This window comes from Ambystoma mexicanum, chromosome 3q (assembly GCF_040938575.1).
Source record: "Ambystoma mexicanum isolate Mex_15411 chromosome 3q, UKY_AmexF1_1, whole genome shotgun sequence".
In the NCBI taxonomy this organism is placed as follows: Eukaryota; Metazoa; Chordata; class Amphibia; order Caudata; family Ambystomatidae; genus Ambystoma; species Ambystoma mexicanum.
In genome coordinates, this window is record NC_090926.1 from 70,346,758 (window position 1) to 70,362,990 (window position 16,233).

The 16,233-nt window shown below is 49.8% G+C and overlaps 1 protein-coding gene across 3 annotated transcripts in view; it reads left to right on the forward strand.

Moving 5' to 3' along the window:
• Positions 1-216: 216 nt before the first annotated feature.
• The window catches only part of LOC138582145 (alpha-tectorin-like), a 402,447-nt gene continuing 386,430 nt past the window's right edge, over positions 217-16,233 (forward strand). For 2 of the 3 annotated variants that reach the window (XM_069653169.1, XM_069653171.1), the window contains exons 1-2: positions 217-305; positions 15,444-15,565. In XM_069653169.1, coding sequence (XP_069509270.1) covers positions 15,529-15,565 — 37 coding nt within the window. In that variant the 5' untranslated portion in view covers positions 217-305; positions 15,444-15,528. The remainder of the gene's footprint in view (positions 306-15,443; positions 15,566-16,233) is intronic. The other variant, XM_069653170.1, reaches the window with a different exon arrangement.

Sequence of the window (16,233 nt, forward strand, 5' to 3'; positions counted from 1 at the left end):
GTTTGAAGACATACGTCGCCAAGATGTGTGATCTAAAGGTCGTCGTTCACACGAAACATCTTTGAAAATGTTCTATGCAGAGTCCATACTCCACAATGTTGACTCGTAACGGCGCCGGGGAAGTCGCGTTAAAGGTGCTGTGCATCTCTCGCGAGCAGTGGGCGTGTAACATGATGAGCCGGCCTCAAGCCTTGAGAGGCGTACTTTCCGGTAACAGCTCATTCCTGAAACGGCGGCTGTTCGCATCGCTTGCAATAGGCGGAGCGGGAGAAATGTCTTCAGTGCTGGACTAAGGATGTGAACGGGTAAGGGAACTGCGTTCCGTCTTTCGTGATCAGAGCGAGAGCGGGTTTCCCTTTAGGCCAGCACACTGAACTGTCCCGTCTGATTGTGTATGTTCAATTAAGCGAAAAGCCGTCATAACTGCGTCATGGCGGATTTGTTGTAAATTTCTGTTAATATGCTTACTTATTAATATCCGGTACATCACATATAGTTGAAGGAATAATGTTCTGGCAGTATATAGGGGATATGTGCTGTATTTATTTATTTACTTGTTAGCATGTATAAAGCGCGCAACAGCCCGCTAGGCATTGTATAGCAAACCTCTGCCACATGTTGGTGTCCCCGTGCCAGTTGGGCTCCAAGGAATGTATATACTATGATGACAATTTATAAAGCGTACTATGGTATGGCAGTATGAAAATTTGACAGGCAAAGGTACGTGCAAGCTACCGAAAGTATTTCTGTGCATGAGAGAAGGCTGGGCATTGAAGCTAACTTAACTTTCTGTCAGTTCAAATCCAACCAGGCTGACGAATTTTTGACAGCAGTCCGTCTGCGTGGATTATGAAAATGGGCTTTGTGACTAGTTTCGGGAGATTTTGTCTGAGAAGAGGAGACTTCACTTGTTCAAAGTAACAGTAAAGCACGCCACGGACCGGCTGCTGCGGGCGCGCACTCTCCCTCTCTCTCCCTCTCTCTTGAACAGGGCGAGTGCGCACCACTGGTGTTATGAGTGAGAAGCTAAGGTTACTTACCTGTAATCCCATTACTTCGAGTCCTTCTCTTCCTAGTCCGCATCTGCTTCCTGCGACAGAAACCCCCTTCTTTTTTAACCGAAAAATTAAGGGTCTCTCCTGGTAATGGTGACCCCTGAACTCTGCCCTGCAGCCAGCATGACACAAATGCCCCACTTCTAACCATACCACTTGCCTGATTCCAGCAAGATCTCCTCAGAAATTAGTCAAAATGGGCAGGTGAGGGAGGAGCTAGAACTAGGATGAGGAAGAGAAGGACTCAGAGTAATAGGATGACCCGGTAAGTACTCTTTGACATTACCTCTTCGTTCTCCTTCCTCATCCCGGTCCTCAATGTAGGCAGAAGTGGAAAGCAGTACCAATTGCGCAACAAAACAGTTTAGACAACTGAATGCAGTCAGGGCAGTTACTAGTCCATTTGGTGCCCAGGGCGAAACCGTAGGAATGCGCCGCTCCACCCCGTGCGCCACTTCCTCCGCACCCCGCGCACCACTCCCACCTCACCCCGCGCGCCACTGCCAGTGCACCCTGCGTGCCATTCTCAAACTACACCATTAAGGAACTCCTACCCAAAGACAATAAATCACTGCTAAACAAATGACACCCAGGTACCCCAGTCCATAACAAAGTGTGTTAGACTAACAATTGACCTCTCACAATGTAATGCACCTAAGTTCAGTCGTTTTTAACATCGCAGAACTGCATGCTACTCGCACGTGTTTGCAGCTGCAACATTGTGTGAACAATGCTGCAATTGCATGCTCCATTAATGAGGGCCATACACAGTTGGAGTAAGCTGGCCTGATGTGTGGATGGGCCAGTGTTTTCTGTGCTGATATGTATGTACTACACTTAGACTACAAGTGTACATCCGTCAGCATAAACGTGCTTAATGATATGACATGATATGATAGTTTATTTATATAACGCCTATACACGGTAAGGGTTAACGGTCACCGTTAATGGCAACGGTGACCGTTAACCCTTACCGCCGTACTACGAGGTCCCTTAGCGGGTTGGTGCTCTAACGCCTGCTTTTTGCAGGCGTTAAAAACCAACCCGCTAAGGGACCTCGGAGCTAATTACGGCACCGCAAAATTGCGGTGCCGTAATTAGCGCCTTCCCCATTCCCATAGAGCCCTATGGGGCAGAAATGGGAATGGGGAAGGGCAATGGCGGAAGGGGGATTTACCGCCCCACCGACCTTGGAATGGGGCGGTAAATCCCCTTACCGCCAAGGCGGTGCCGGTAATTTACCGGCATGGTCCAGGGTGCTAATAGCACCCTGGATCACCGCCTTCCGTGTAATGAGGCCCAATGTGTTTCAAAGCGCTTCAAGTACCACGCTGGTCTCCAGCGTGGTACTTGGAGGAAGAACCCGTTTTATGTTATTTCAGAGTGCGTGGAAATATGGATATCAAAAGTCTCCACAAAAGCCGAAACCGTTTATTTAGCCAACGCTGTTAGCATTGTGTTAGTCTAGGATACTGTACTCCAGAATGGATGATGTTAAAAATGTTGTGAATTCCGTGGAACCCAATATATTACTTTATAAGGTAAATCTTGTCAGCCCTTATAACCGGTCAATGGTGTGGTTACATATTTACACTGGGGATATAAAAATGTAAATGCTGCTTCTGTGCAAAAATACCGTTTTTCTACTGCCCTTTGCATTTGAAAACCTTCAACTGGCCACATGAGTGCACTGATATTGCTGAGGTACAGTGGGCAGACGGAGTACCCAGGATGTCGGCCATGGAGGCCCTCAGTCATTTCCAGACACCCCTGCTCATGGCCTGCTGTACTCTGCCCTGTGTGATTGAAGGGGGAATGGGGAGCGCAAGTGCACCACGGTGCTTATCAGTGGACATTAACATTACCGAGGAAAGAACAACAGTGGAAAGCCATCCTGTGTGCTGTTAATGCATAATGCCAGATACGAGTGGCAGGGACGGGCGGAAGAGTGACATTTATTTACAGTGCGTTAAGCAACTTTTGAGCTGCGCAAATCATGACATGTTTCCTCAAGTTCAATTATTAAGAATTTGATAGCATTTTTGCCATTTTTCGAGGGAGAGGTTGCATCGTTAGAAGGCTACAAAGTAAGAATTTGGAGAGACTTGGGCAAAGAGGTGGCTGTCAAGTCTCTTTTTTTCACTTGGTAAACAGGTGGACTTATTTTTGTTAACACCCGTGGACTTATTTTGGTAACATATGCGATCGGCATCGCATCGGCAGGGTTTACAGGGTTTACAGGGACACGTAACAGCCACAACAAAACCAGAAGGGGCAAAATTGTCAGGAGTAAATAAAGCATGAAATACGTCCCAAAGAATGCCGAATGCTATGCATATCGGTCGGCATTCTCTGGGAGTTGAAAGAAACTTCGGGCTGTACCGATCCGAGTCGGGGATTTTCTTGCTTGGCAAGGTCCAGGAAGCCAGGAACACTGAACTGAAAACAGCTGTCTTTGTTCCACCGTGTGAGTCCTGCAGGATTCCAAAGGCGGAAGGCCATCAGGAAAGGCGCCCTTTTGTGCCCCCCACCCCAAGTGGCACATAAGTGGTCAGAGGGAGCCTCTGACTTCCGTAATGTCACGTAGTACTTTTGTACTATGTGACATTACAGTCAGAGGAGGCAGTGCCAGCACCTGCTACGGCGCTGACAAACTCTCTGCAAGTGAGGACGAACACAAGGCACAGCAAAATGGAGGAGGCACCCCTGATGACCTGGGCAGTGTCCTCACTTTGGCCTCCCCCACTGGAAGGAAGGGGAGGCGCCGGTGGCAAAGGCGGCAAAAGGAAGGAAAGCCTGCGAAAAGGAAATCGCGGCAGAACTGGGAGAAAGCCCGCGAAGGGCAAACAAAAGAAAGGGTGGGGATTCCCCTTTATAACATGCAGGGTCACCTGCTCGTTGCACACCAGAAGGAGATTTCGTTTTGCAACGACGAAATCGAGAGGACTACGGAATACATGGACCGGCTGCAATAGCAGGCATCGCCGCCGTGGGAGAACAGCTGCAGGCTACAGAGGACACCGAGCGACCTGACGGGGCAGCAACACCGGGGGCGAGAGGAGCTGCTGCTGGCGTTGCACCGGCCTGTGAGGGAGAGGAGCCTCTGCACACCCTGCAAACAGAGCAAGGCGGGTAGGGACACCTTCCCGCATCAAGGGCAGCGCTGCCGGGTGAGAGGAGCCGCTGCGGGCCAGCCCCCGGAGGGGCCACGGTGAGGAGGATACAGCAGCCGAACGTCTTCAGCAAGGAAAGGTCTTCGGTGAAGGAGACCCGCCGGGGGCGCTGCTAGCAGAAGGAAACAGGAGGGCGGAGCAGCTAACGAAGTTACCGCGGAGCTTGTGCAAGTCGGCGGGTGACTGGAGAGCTGCCAAGAAAGGCCTCCAAGTCGCTGTTGAGGCACACGGAACATCCCGGAAGGGGGTGAACCGGCGAAGGGCCGAACAGAGCTTGCAGCAGCTCGGGAGCTTTGGTGGCACTTAAGAAGCCAGCAAGGACTGGGAACAAGCATTATTGTCACTATCGCAGTCACAGCATTGGTCCCGCAGTCCAGGGGAAAAGCACATCCGCGGCAAATCAGCGGCGCAAAGCGAACTCACTATTCTTCACGAGGAGGAGCACGTGGGAACAGAGTACACAGGGCTAGACTGGCAAAAGGAACAGACGGAACGTTGCAAAGGAGAGCATACCATAAACAGACAACCACAAAAGCAGGGATTTGGAAGCTTTTATCTCGATGGCCAAATTGGTGGTGGCCAAGCACGGCAGCAACTGGATGGAAGCTTTGGTCAACCAACCAGGGGAAGAACAGCCAGGCACCAGTGAGAGGCCTGATTCGCCATTGATGTTTCAAGATGAAGAAGAGATACAGGATCAAGAAGAAGAAGGACTGGGGGAAGAAGAGGAGGAACCAACTGGAAAGAGGAAAAGAGTGATGACACAGAGGGCCAAGGCTAGCAAAGAGCAAGCTGCTTATAACAAGAAAGCGAGGGCGGCGGCAGCAAGAGGCAAGGGAAGGACACAGGAGGTTGTAGCCGTACCGGCGCCTGCACCTGTGATGGCGCCAAGGAACCAAGGATCGCCCAACACGCCTGCAACCAGCCCGGTGGCCGTGAGGGAGGACGGACTCGCATCCTTGGAGGTGGTGAAAGGTATGGTGTTGCAATGTATGCAAGCCTGGGGGAGTGGGGGCAATGGGCCACTCGAGTGGGAATGTCAATGCATTTAACCAAATGGGGAGCGGGGCAACTGTATTGCAGCAGAGAGGGGTAACACCGGGCCCAGGGGGTGGGGGCCCTGTGGGTGATCAACAACCGGGGAGCCTCTCGAGCATGGGGGTGCCAGGAACAGGGAGGCAGTGGCCTGTGGGATGGCCCACTATACCAACCTTGAATGGGGGGAGGCAACAGCATCAGAGTCATGGTGCCATCACGGCGGTTATTGTGGACACCGGGAGCCTCATGGCAGTGCAGTCTTCTCTAAGCCAACAGCCCATAGCAGTGACCAGCGCAAACCCAATAGGTGGGGGTGGCCCAGGGAACCAGTTGGGATCAGCTACGGGAGGGGCAGCTCAGCCACCCACATGGTGGGGGAAGGGGGTAGCCAACACGGGAGTACCTCAGGTTACCAATGCGGGACAGGATGGAGTATGGGGTACTATGACACAGTATGGAAGGACAATGCCGGGGTTTGCCCTGGTTAGGGTGTCAGTTAATTCCTTGTCATGGCATATACCAATGACAGTCAAGGAGAGGGTATGGAGGAAGGAGTTCATAGAAATCCTGGATTTTGTGGGAATGGAGCCACTGGGTAACGGTTAAAAGAATTATCTGAGAAGGAGAAGGAGAAAAGGGATAAGGAGACACCCAAGACTGAGGCATCCATTCATAATTGGATAAAGGCTTTCTTGGTATATACTTCAATAATGATAGAGAAATACCCGCAGGATGCTTCAGCAATGCTGTCATATGGCCATTACATCCATGATATTTATCTAAAACGGGGGGGGGCGAAGGTTGGATACAGTATGATCAGGCATTCCGCTTAAAAATGCAGGTGTGGCCAGCCTTATCCTGGGATGAAATGGATGTGGGCGGGGTTTTGGATAAACTGGTGCTCACAGGTGAAGGAGGTGGAAAAACCACAGTAGAGAAGCCCCAGGTATGGAGGGGCAGGAGTGGTTACACCCGGCGGGGGAGGGCGTCCTTTCGCGGGCACTCCTCTTGGAACAGCAGAACCAGCTAGCAGGGGGAGCAAGCAGAATGCTGGAGGGTCAATTCGGAGGAAGGTTGCCCATTTGGCAGAACTTGCCGATTCAAACACCCGCGGGGAGGGAATAACAAGGAGCGCGGCTCCTCGGCCAGAGAAGGGAGACGCAGGGTCAGCCCAAAAGAGAAAAGCAAGGTTAAAAAAGAATGAAGTTAATAACATGCTGTCAAAGTTTACTCCAGAAAGAATGAGTAATGATTTGATTAAAGGTGGGCTGCCAACCCCGGTCAACTTGCAAGCAATGACTCTGTGGTTGAATACGTATCATAACATTGAAGATGCTAGGTTGTTGTGGGAAGGCTTCAGGTGGGGGTTCAGGATCCCATGTGCGGAAAGGAAAAAGGGCACCGAGGCGCGCAACCTGTGGTCAGCCTTGGGGATGCCAGAGGTGGTGGCTCGGAAGGTAGCCAAAGAGGTGGACTTAGGCCGGGTGGCGGGTCCTTTCACGCAATCCCCAATGCCTAATCTGGTAACATCGCCATTAGGGCTGGTCCCTAAAAAAGAGAAAGGGCAATACCGGCTGATACATCACCTATCATTTCCAGATGGGGAGTCAGTCAATGATGGGATTGGCGAAGACAGGTGCAGAGTACATTATGCATCCTTTGATGATGCAGTAGAAATGGTGAGAGCAGCTGGAAGAGGAGCTCTCATGGGAAAGGCGGACATCGAGTCAGCATTCCGGTTATTACCCATTCATAAAGAAAGTCAGCATTTGTTGGGTTTTAAGGTACAAGAGCTATATTATTATGACAAATGTTGACTGATGGGGTGTGCCATTTCATGTGTCTATTTTGAAGCGTCTAGCACCTTTTTAGAGTTCACAGTAAAACAAGAATGCCAATGGTAGGGCTACAGCATGCAGGTCAACATGTCAGGTTGGGTTCGGGAGGACTTGGCCATGTGGGACACGTTTCTAGACAGCTTCAATGGGGTGCGAATGTGGAGAACTGAAAGCAACAGCAAGGACAGGCGTAAGTTGTTCACAGACTCATCAAGGGCTCTGGGGTTTGGGGCAATCCTTGACAAGAAGTGGTGCGGCATGGCATGGCCAAAGGAATGGCATTGCCAAGGGGTCACCAGGGACATCACGCTGTTGGAACTCTTTCCCATCGTGGTGGCGTTCAAACTGTGGGGGGAGCAGCTGAAGGACAGCAAAGTCATGCTCTGGTCAGACAATCTAGCAGTGGTTCAGATAATTAATCAAGGATCTGCCAGCGGCTCTAGGGTTTTACGGTTGTTAAGGGACCTTCATAGATGTATGCTAAAATGGAACATTGAGGTGCGAGCTAGACACATTCCAGGGGTTCAGAACACAGCTGCTGATGCTCTCTCTCATTTACAGTGGGAGAAATTTCGAGAGTGTTGTCCGGGAGCAGAAAAAGTGATGACACCGTTCGAAACACAGTGGTGGGACATGATTGGGGGAGTCTGAGTTCCCTGATTCAGACGGCACTGGCACCAGGTACGACGAAGAGGTATCAGGCATGCTGGGCGCGGTACCTGAAATTCAAACACAAAGTGCTGGGAGAAAACCAACAGGAGAGGCCAGTGAGGGCCTTTGTGGGATGGGGGTGGCATGAAGGAAAAACCAGGCCATGGATGGCACATCACCTGGCAGCTATCGCCCATTATTCTAAACTGGGGGGAATGAGTGATCTACATCGGCCGCAGCTGTGGGGATGGGGGAAGTGGCAATCAGGCAAATCAGGAGATGGAAATCTGGTTGTTTTAAGAGATATATTAGGCCTGAAAAAATGTAAGGTTGACATGTCTCCTTCTTTCTCCCATTAGCACCAGCCCGAAGGAAGAAGATACCTGTATGGGTAATAGGACACTCATTTGTGTCTAGGGCAGGGGCGAGCTGGACAGCGGAACAGGAAAAGCTGACGGCGGGCGAGTTCAGGATTGGGTGGCACGGGGTGCCAGGTATGAAATGGGCGCAACTACAGGGGCATGTGCGCAAATTGTTGATCACTAAGCAAAAACCTGACATTTTGATCATTCACTTGGGGGGGAATAATTTGACAAGTTTAGGGAGGGGGGCTCTCATGATGATGTTCTCGTTACAGGAGCTGGCAGGACAACTGGGGGAAACAGAGATAGTTTGGTCAGAGATCATTCCAAGGCTAGAATGGAGAGGCGCGGATAAGCACGCAGCAGTAGAGAAGTCCAGCCGCAAGCTAAACTGTGCAATGTCGAAGTTCTGGAAGGGCAAAGGTTTTGGGCAGATCAGACACGGTCTGATTAATTTGAAATCTCCAGAATACTTCCTAAAAGATGGGGTACACCTATCACCATTAGGTATGGACTTGTTTTTCTGGAATATTTGCACACAAATCTTGGAAATGTAAGAGGAGGAGCAAAGGGGGAGCCACGGTGGTCGGTAACCCACACGTGGTGTGGCAGTGTTTGGGTGGACAAACACAGGAGACAGACTCCGGAGGAGCCAGGAGAAAGCAGGAAGGGTCTTTGCTCTTCTCAGACCCAGATCCCCTTGGGAGCCTAAGCGGCAGGGGAGCCTGGGAGGAACAACTACGGCTCATCTTCTCCCAAGGAAATGGCACTCTCCCCGCCCAGGAGCGCCTGCAGGAGAGGCTCGGACGCAAAGGTTGGGAGAGTTGGGCCTATTTCTGGACTCTTGGGGAAGGAAAGGGGGAAGCAGGTTCTTTTGGACACGGAGCAGTCGCCGCATCTTGCGAACAATTTTTCCACAAATGTGTGCAGTTTGGTTTTGTGTTATTGTGGAATAAATCTGCGGCCTTTTTATGCCAACAAACAAACCGGTCTCATTCTATGCTTTTCTGGGGAAAAGGGAATGAGCTATGGGTATGTGTTGGTTACGAATGGACGGATGCCCGGGTTATGCAAGTGACGACGAACACAAGGCACAGCAAAATGGAGGAGGCACCCCCGATAACCCAGGCAGTGTGCTTACTTTGGCCTCCCCCACTGGAAGGAAGGGGAGGCGCTGGTGGCAAAGGCGGCAAAAGGAAGGAAAGCCCGCGAAAAGGAAAGCGCGGCAGAACTGGGGAAAAGCCCGCGAAGGGCAAACAAAAGAAAGGGGAGGGGATTTCCCTTTATAACGAGCGGGGTCAGCACGGAAGGGAGCATCCAGCTGCAGCCGTGGGACACACGCTCATTGCACACCAGAAGGAGGTTTCGTTTTCCCACCCACCAACCCTACGAACAGAACAAGCAGAGGCACCTGGTCGTCAGCGTCGCAGGACGACAGGGCGGTGTGGCAGTGTTTGGCCGGACAAACACAGGAGACAGACTCCGAAGGAGCCAGGAGAAAGCAGGAAGAGTCTTCACTCTTCTTAGACCCAGCGCCCCTTGGGAGCCTAAGCGGCAGGGGCGCCTGGGAGGAACAACTACGGCTCATCTTCCCCCAAGGAAACGGCACTCTCCCCACCCAGGAGTGCCTGCAGGGGCAGGAGAGGCTCGGACGCAAAGGTTGGGAGAGTTGGGCCTATTTCTGGACTCTTGGGGAAGGAAAGGGGGAACCAGGTTCTTTTGGACACGGAGCAGTCGCCGCATCTTGCGAACAATTTTTCCACAAATGTGTGCAGTTTGGCTTTGTGTTATTGTGGAATAAATCTGCGGCCTTTTTATGCCAACAACCAAACAGGTCTCATTCTACGCTTTTCTGGGGGAAAGGGAATGAGCTATCGGTATGTGTTGGTAATGAATGGACGGATGCCGGTGTTATGCACACGGCAATCACGCCGCCCCACAAACTGGTGGATTTCATCCCCTCCAGGGACCGGGGCAATTGCGCCCCGGGCAACTGCCCGCTTCGCCCGGGCCAAGAAACGGGCCTGAATGCACTGCATACACCAGTACACTTTATTGTGAGACTTAGTTATTGATACGTTGCCGGGGTGCTGAGCTGAAGGATTGATGAGATGGCCCCACGTGAAAAATCCAGTGATTGATAAATATCTCAGGAATCACCCAGGTATTGGCACTGCCAATGTACCTATCCGGGACACCATTGAACGCTGCCCAGGAAGCAAACATGGTACAGGTGGAATGACCTTGAACTGCTGCAGGGGGAGGCAGTCCAGACTATGCATAAGATATTCTAATGACCGTCCCGATCTATCTGCTTGCAGTTGTGGGCGTAGCCTTATGCCCAGCCCTCTCCGGGCAAAAGATGACATCTGGTGCTGGCCGTTCAATCCAGGTAAGATCTCACCACCCTTCTAACATCCAGCGAGTGGAAAGAGGAGAAGAAGACCTAGTGGACCCAGTTATAGTCAAAAGGACTAGATGTTCATGAATATGAAAGTCCGAGAGACGAGCCTAAAGAGAGGAGAAGAGCAAAGCACAAGACCTTCTTGGATGAGCCGTAGGTAAGGTTCAGAAGAAATTAAAGCTCCTACATAACCCAGCCTGTGGGTCGATGCCATGGCTACCAGGAAGAGACATTTGTAGGACAGAAGGTTAAGAGGCAGGTCCTTCAAAGGTTTAAAGAAAGCTGCAGCCGTGGGACACCCGCTCGTTGCACACCAGAAGGAGGTTTCTTTTTCCCACCCACCAACCCTACGAACAGAACAAGCAGAGGCACCTGGTCGTCGGCGTCGCAGGACGACAAGGCGGTGTGGCAGTGTTTGGCCGGACAAACACAGGAGACAGACTCCGGAGGAGCCAGGAGAAAGCAGGAAGAGTCTTCGCTCTTCTTAGAGCCAGCTCCCCTTGGGGGCCTAAGCGGCAGGGGCGCCTGGCAGGAACAACTACGGCTCATCTTCCCCCAAGGAAACGGCACTCTCCCCACCCAGGAGCGCCTGCAGGGGCAGGAGAGGCTCGGACGCAAAGGTTGGGAGAGTTGGGCCTATTTCTGGACTCTTGGGGAAGGAAAGGGGGAACCAGGTTCTTTTGGACACAGAGCAGTCGCTGCATCTTGCGAACAATTTTTCCACAAATGTGTGCAGTTTGGCTTTGTGTTATTGTGGAATAAATCTGCGGCCTTTTTATGCCAACAAACAAACAGGTCTCATTCTACGCTTTTCTGGGGGAAAGGGAATGAGCTATCGGTATGTGTTGGTAATGAATGGACGGATGCCGGGGTTATGCACACGGCAATCGCGCCGCCTCACAAACTGGTGGATTTCATCCTCTCCAGGACCGGGGCAATTGCGCCCCGGGCAGCTGCCCGCTTCGCCCGGGCCAAGAAACGGGCCTGAATGCAGTGCATACACCAGTACACTTTATTGTGAGACTTAGTTATTGATACGTTGCAGGGGTGCTGAGCTGAAGGATTGATGAGATGGCCCCACGTGAAACATCCAGTGATTGATAAATATCTCAGGAATCACCCAGGTATTGGCACTGCCAATGTACCTATCCGGGACACCATCGAACGCTGCCCAGGATGCAAACATGGTACAGGTGGAATGACCTTGAACTGCTGCAGGGGGAGGCAGTCCAGACTATGCATAAGATATTCTAATGACCGTCCCGATCCATCTGCTTGCAGTTGTGGGCGTAGCCTTATGTCCAGCCCTCTCCGGGCAAAAGATGACATCTGGTGCCGGCCGTTCAATCCAGGTAAGATCGCACCACCCTTCTAACATCCAGCGAGTGGAAAGAGGAGAAGAAGACCTAGTGGACCCAGTTATAGTCAAAAGGACTAGATGTTCATGAATATGAAAGTCCGAGAGACGAGCCTAAAGAGAGGAGAAGAACAAAGCACAAGACCTTCTTGGATGAGCCGTAGGTAAGGTTCAGAAGAAATTAAAGCTCCTACATAACCCAGCCTGTGGGCCGATGCCATGGCTACCAGGAAGAGACATTTGTAGGACAGAAGGTTAAGAGGCAGGTCCTTCAAAGGTTTAAAGAAAGTAGCAGACAAAGCCTTAAAAACCAGGAGAAGATCCCACATGGGAAAGGGAGACCGAAGACGGAAATGGACAATTTCTATGTCCCCAAAGAGCCAGGATGCTAACTCTTTAATGGGCATGCAGGGACCTAGGACACACAAAATCACCTTATGAACTCTCAGAGTGTAGGATGCCTAATCCAACTCAGACCCCTACTGTTTAAACTCTAGCACCTTGGCACGGTTACAGGTAAGGGGATCAAGGTCAGCCCTAATGAACAAAGAGGGAAGGGAAAAAACAGCAATATCTAGTATAGGCTGTAGGTGGATGCTGCATGAATAGTCAGTGCCAGCCCCAGAGATGGTTCCTCCCTCTCCAGTCTTAACCATCCTGCAACCAGTGTATCCAGCTTTCTCAGCCAGAGATGGGCCACCAGAATCACACAAGTCCATTCTCCTTATCTGGAGCAGGGCTCCTGGGGTGTGCGGAAATGGGGGAAAGAAAAAAGCAAGAGCAATACATCTACTTACCTTGCGGGGGTTCCCCATCGAGAGACAGAAAAAACAAGATGAATTCTGAAAAAGCGGTGCCTTTGTACCGACCCAGCTGAAGGAAAGGGGTTGCGCTTACCAGTAGGGAGTTTGATTGGTTGACAAAAAAAGGGATTGTTTGTCTCAGGGGAAAGATGTCTTATATGTTGAAGGCTGGGATGAAGCAGAAGGACTAGGAGATAATGGCACTTCCCAGCTGAACTGTGTTCATTTCAGTGCTTAAGATATACCTCTATTGGGTAGTATCAGCAGTGATGCTTACAGCTTGGGTAGTGTAGGACAAGGTAACTGATCTCAACGCAACTGTACTTTCAAGATGTAAAGGCACACACCAACAACAGGGCATGTGGCTTCTGTGTAATGTGAAGATGCTACGTCCCACACCTTATCACGCACGTCATTATGCAATGCTAAAGGATGACAAACAATAGACCCGCATCTCCGCTCAAGGAGTTTACAAAATAAGACAAAAATTCTCAGGCATGTTCACCGTCGAATGCGAAAAGCACTTGAACTCTCCCCTAAAACATTGGTAAATAGCGATCTGTTTAAAAGATGAGATTCCAGTCCCACATGCCTAACCAGAAATGTGGCATTGCTGAGGCGCAGGCCAATGACTCCTTTCAACATGACCGGGTAGACTCCAACTATGAGACAAGACCTTCCCTATTCTGCAACTTGTTTTTTCTTCAGTCATGATGCACAGCATCTGATAAACGTTATCCTGGCTTGATAAAGGCATAGAAGCCTTTTTAGGGCATGCTATTCAAAATGTTTTAACACGGGAGAAAGTCCCATTGAAAACATTTTTGCAAATCAGGCCCGTAATGTCCTGGACACTTTCCTGCCTCTATAAATACTTTAGGGACTCCTGCACTGCTCTTTAACACTTCTTGTGAAGGTTTAAAGTTTCCCATAGAACTCAGAGGACCAACTGATTATCTATTGACCTAGTTCATTGAGGCCTGGAATTGTATTGTATCATTTGTATCAACAGCAATTTTTTTTCATTAAAGCAAAGACATACAGATGATAAATGTTCACAAAGTTCTAGGACACCAATAATCTAGAGGGACTGTCTGCATAGCGGACCGCCCTTCTGCCCCCCCTCCAAAGGCAGTGGTCGAAGTGGCCGGGAGCACTTGGGAGCGGTTCTCCTCTACTTTTTTTAATGACCTTTTACAGCTCATATACTTTTATTTTAAAAAGAAACCGTTCCGGAATGGTTTCGCTTTACAATAAAAGTGTAGGAAGAAGTTGAAACTTGCACCTTCAGTGCACTGCATTGAACGTTTCCTTAAACAGCAGGCGCATGTGTTTGGGGGTTTGTATTGTGCGTTGGAGGGGGCGTGGTGATGGGGTTTTTAGGCCACTAGGAGATATAGTTCCACTACTTCTTTCCGTACACTTCGACCACTGCACAAAGGGGGTAATCTAACACCTCTGCTTTTCCCTCAGAGGTGGAAGGGGTGCCCCCAGGCCCAGCCACTTCCGACTTGAGCTACGGGGAGCAGTTATAAGGTGGCGGGCTGCCGGGGGGCTTTCACTTTGTTGCAATTTCCCACCTGAAGTCCCACCCTCTGTCTCCTTTAGGCAAGTTGGAATGAGCAAAATGCTGGAATTGGAATGAGTAGGTTGAGTTACGGGGCGGTGCTAGCCGGGGAAGAGTTTGACACTGTGGTTTCAGTCCTGGGTGGTTCCCGATGGCCGAACTCGAGCCAAATTCAGACAACGGGCACTGAGAGCCTTATGGACAGTTAAGACTCCTCGTCAACAAGATTCCGTGGTTGCAGGAAATTACTGCTTGGCAGTTAATCAGAAGTGGACGTCCACTACTCTGCAAACCATAAGTGACACGTGTCGCTGGGAACTATGAATGATGACAAGCCTGACAAACCAATGGCCTATCTTAGAAGTCTAAGGAGATGTGGCTTTACTTATGCAGCTGGGACCGCACCCCCAAATTGTTGTATAACTCTAATAAATGTGATCTTGTGTTTCCAAAATATACACCAGTTGTCCTTTTGATTATAAGGTAGTATGTAACCATGGCATGGATATGTTATACCCTGTGAAAGGGGGGGTCATGTTAAGAGATGGCCCAGCTAAGATGTTAGCATTTTCAGGTTTACTGTAGTGAGCTGCAGTGCCTCATTTGTAAAATAGTAAGTGTTAGACCTCAAACATTTTCCAACATGGCTATAACACGTCAGGATGGGCAGCTCCCTGCCCACTGTTGCTACCACCCATGGCTGCTCCCGATGCTATCAACATATGTGTGGTTAAAGCTGAAACTCCCACCAGTTTATTGCGCTTGACGGATGATTTACAAATACCAATCAACACACACGTAAACTAATACACTTCTTGATTCTTGACATGAGACAAATGTTTAAGTGTGTCTTTAAACACAATCGCCATTTACATTTTGCTCTGATTCTATAGGTGTTTATTATGTGACTGGCAGTTACAATGATAAAGTTGCCAAAACACCACATCATAATTAAACTGAGTCTGAGAAAATAAGTTCCAAGTCTTAGAAATAAGTGCCAGGGCTGAGCCCTGGCAAACACCCCCACGAATTAAGCACTGGCGGGCTCACATCGTTATTCCTCTGAACGGAAGTCGCTGCCACAAAATCTTAAGTAGAAGAAGGTCTACTGTACTAAGATGCAGTGAAACTAGATATGTTGATGATGAAGTAGCCCTTCGATCTCCTAACTGCAGACGCTTTCTTTGTTTGTCAGCGTGTTCACAGATATAAGATTCCTAGTCAGAGCTGATGCCCAAAGGAAAACGAGATTCAAAGTGCAAACAAGGACGAAGTTCGCCATGCGACGAGGGACCTTCTCTTTGTTGCTGCTGCTGGGTAAGTCCATTTAAAAGAACATGTGATGTGGTCTTGCTATGAATAGTTTTTCATCCAGTTTTTCTTGCACACCAACAGGAACACCACCTTTGAGAAACATATTTTGAAGACTTTCAGAGGAGTGTCACCTTCCAATATACAGATTGTGTCCATCCCAAAATGTATCTGTTTATAGACTGGACACGTCATATCTGAACTGTATAGCTCTACTGACCGCCAGATTTGTACCTTTACCAAAATAAAAGAAACTCTTTGCTGTGGTGGTTACAATGTAGCACTTTTAGCTGTCTTACCAGTAACCTGCAGATGGGGTCCCCTTCTAGAAAAACCAGGTGGATGAAAAGAGACTGTTTTACCTTTCTAATCTGACAGTTCACGCATTTGAACCTGTAGAGAGCCAAGCTCAGAAAATGTGGCACTAGTCAAATAGTGGGTTTGGGATGCAGACTGATTCCAGCTTCCGTCAGCGGTGACTTAACCACACCAGGCATTTTGTGAAAACGCATGGGTAAGCACACATGTGCCAGGTATTTCCCTCAAATGCCCCCACACACCATCATCAATAATTACCAACACAAGCTTAGCTAATCACATTGTTGCCAGGTATTTCTTTCAAATGTCCAGGTACTCACACTCTTGCTAGAGTTTGCCATCAAATGCTGGTACAC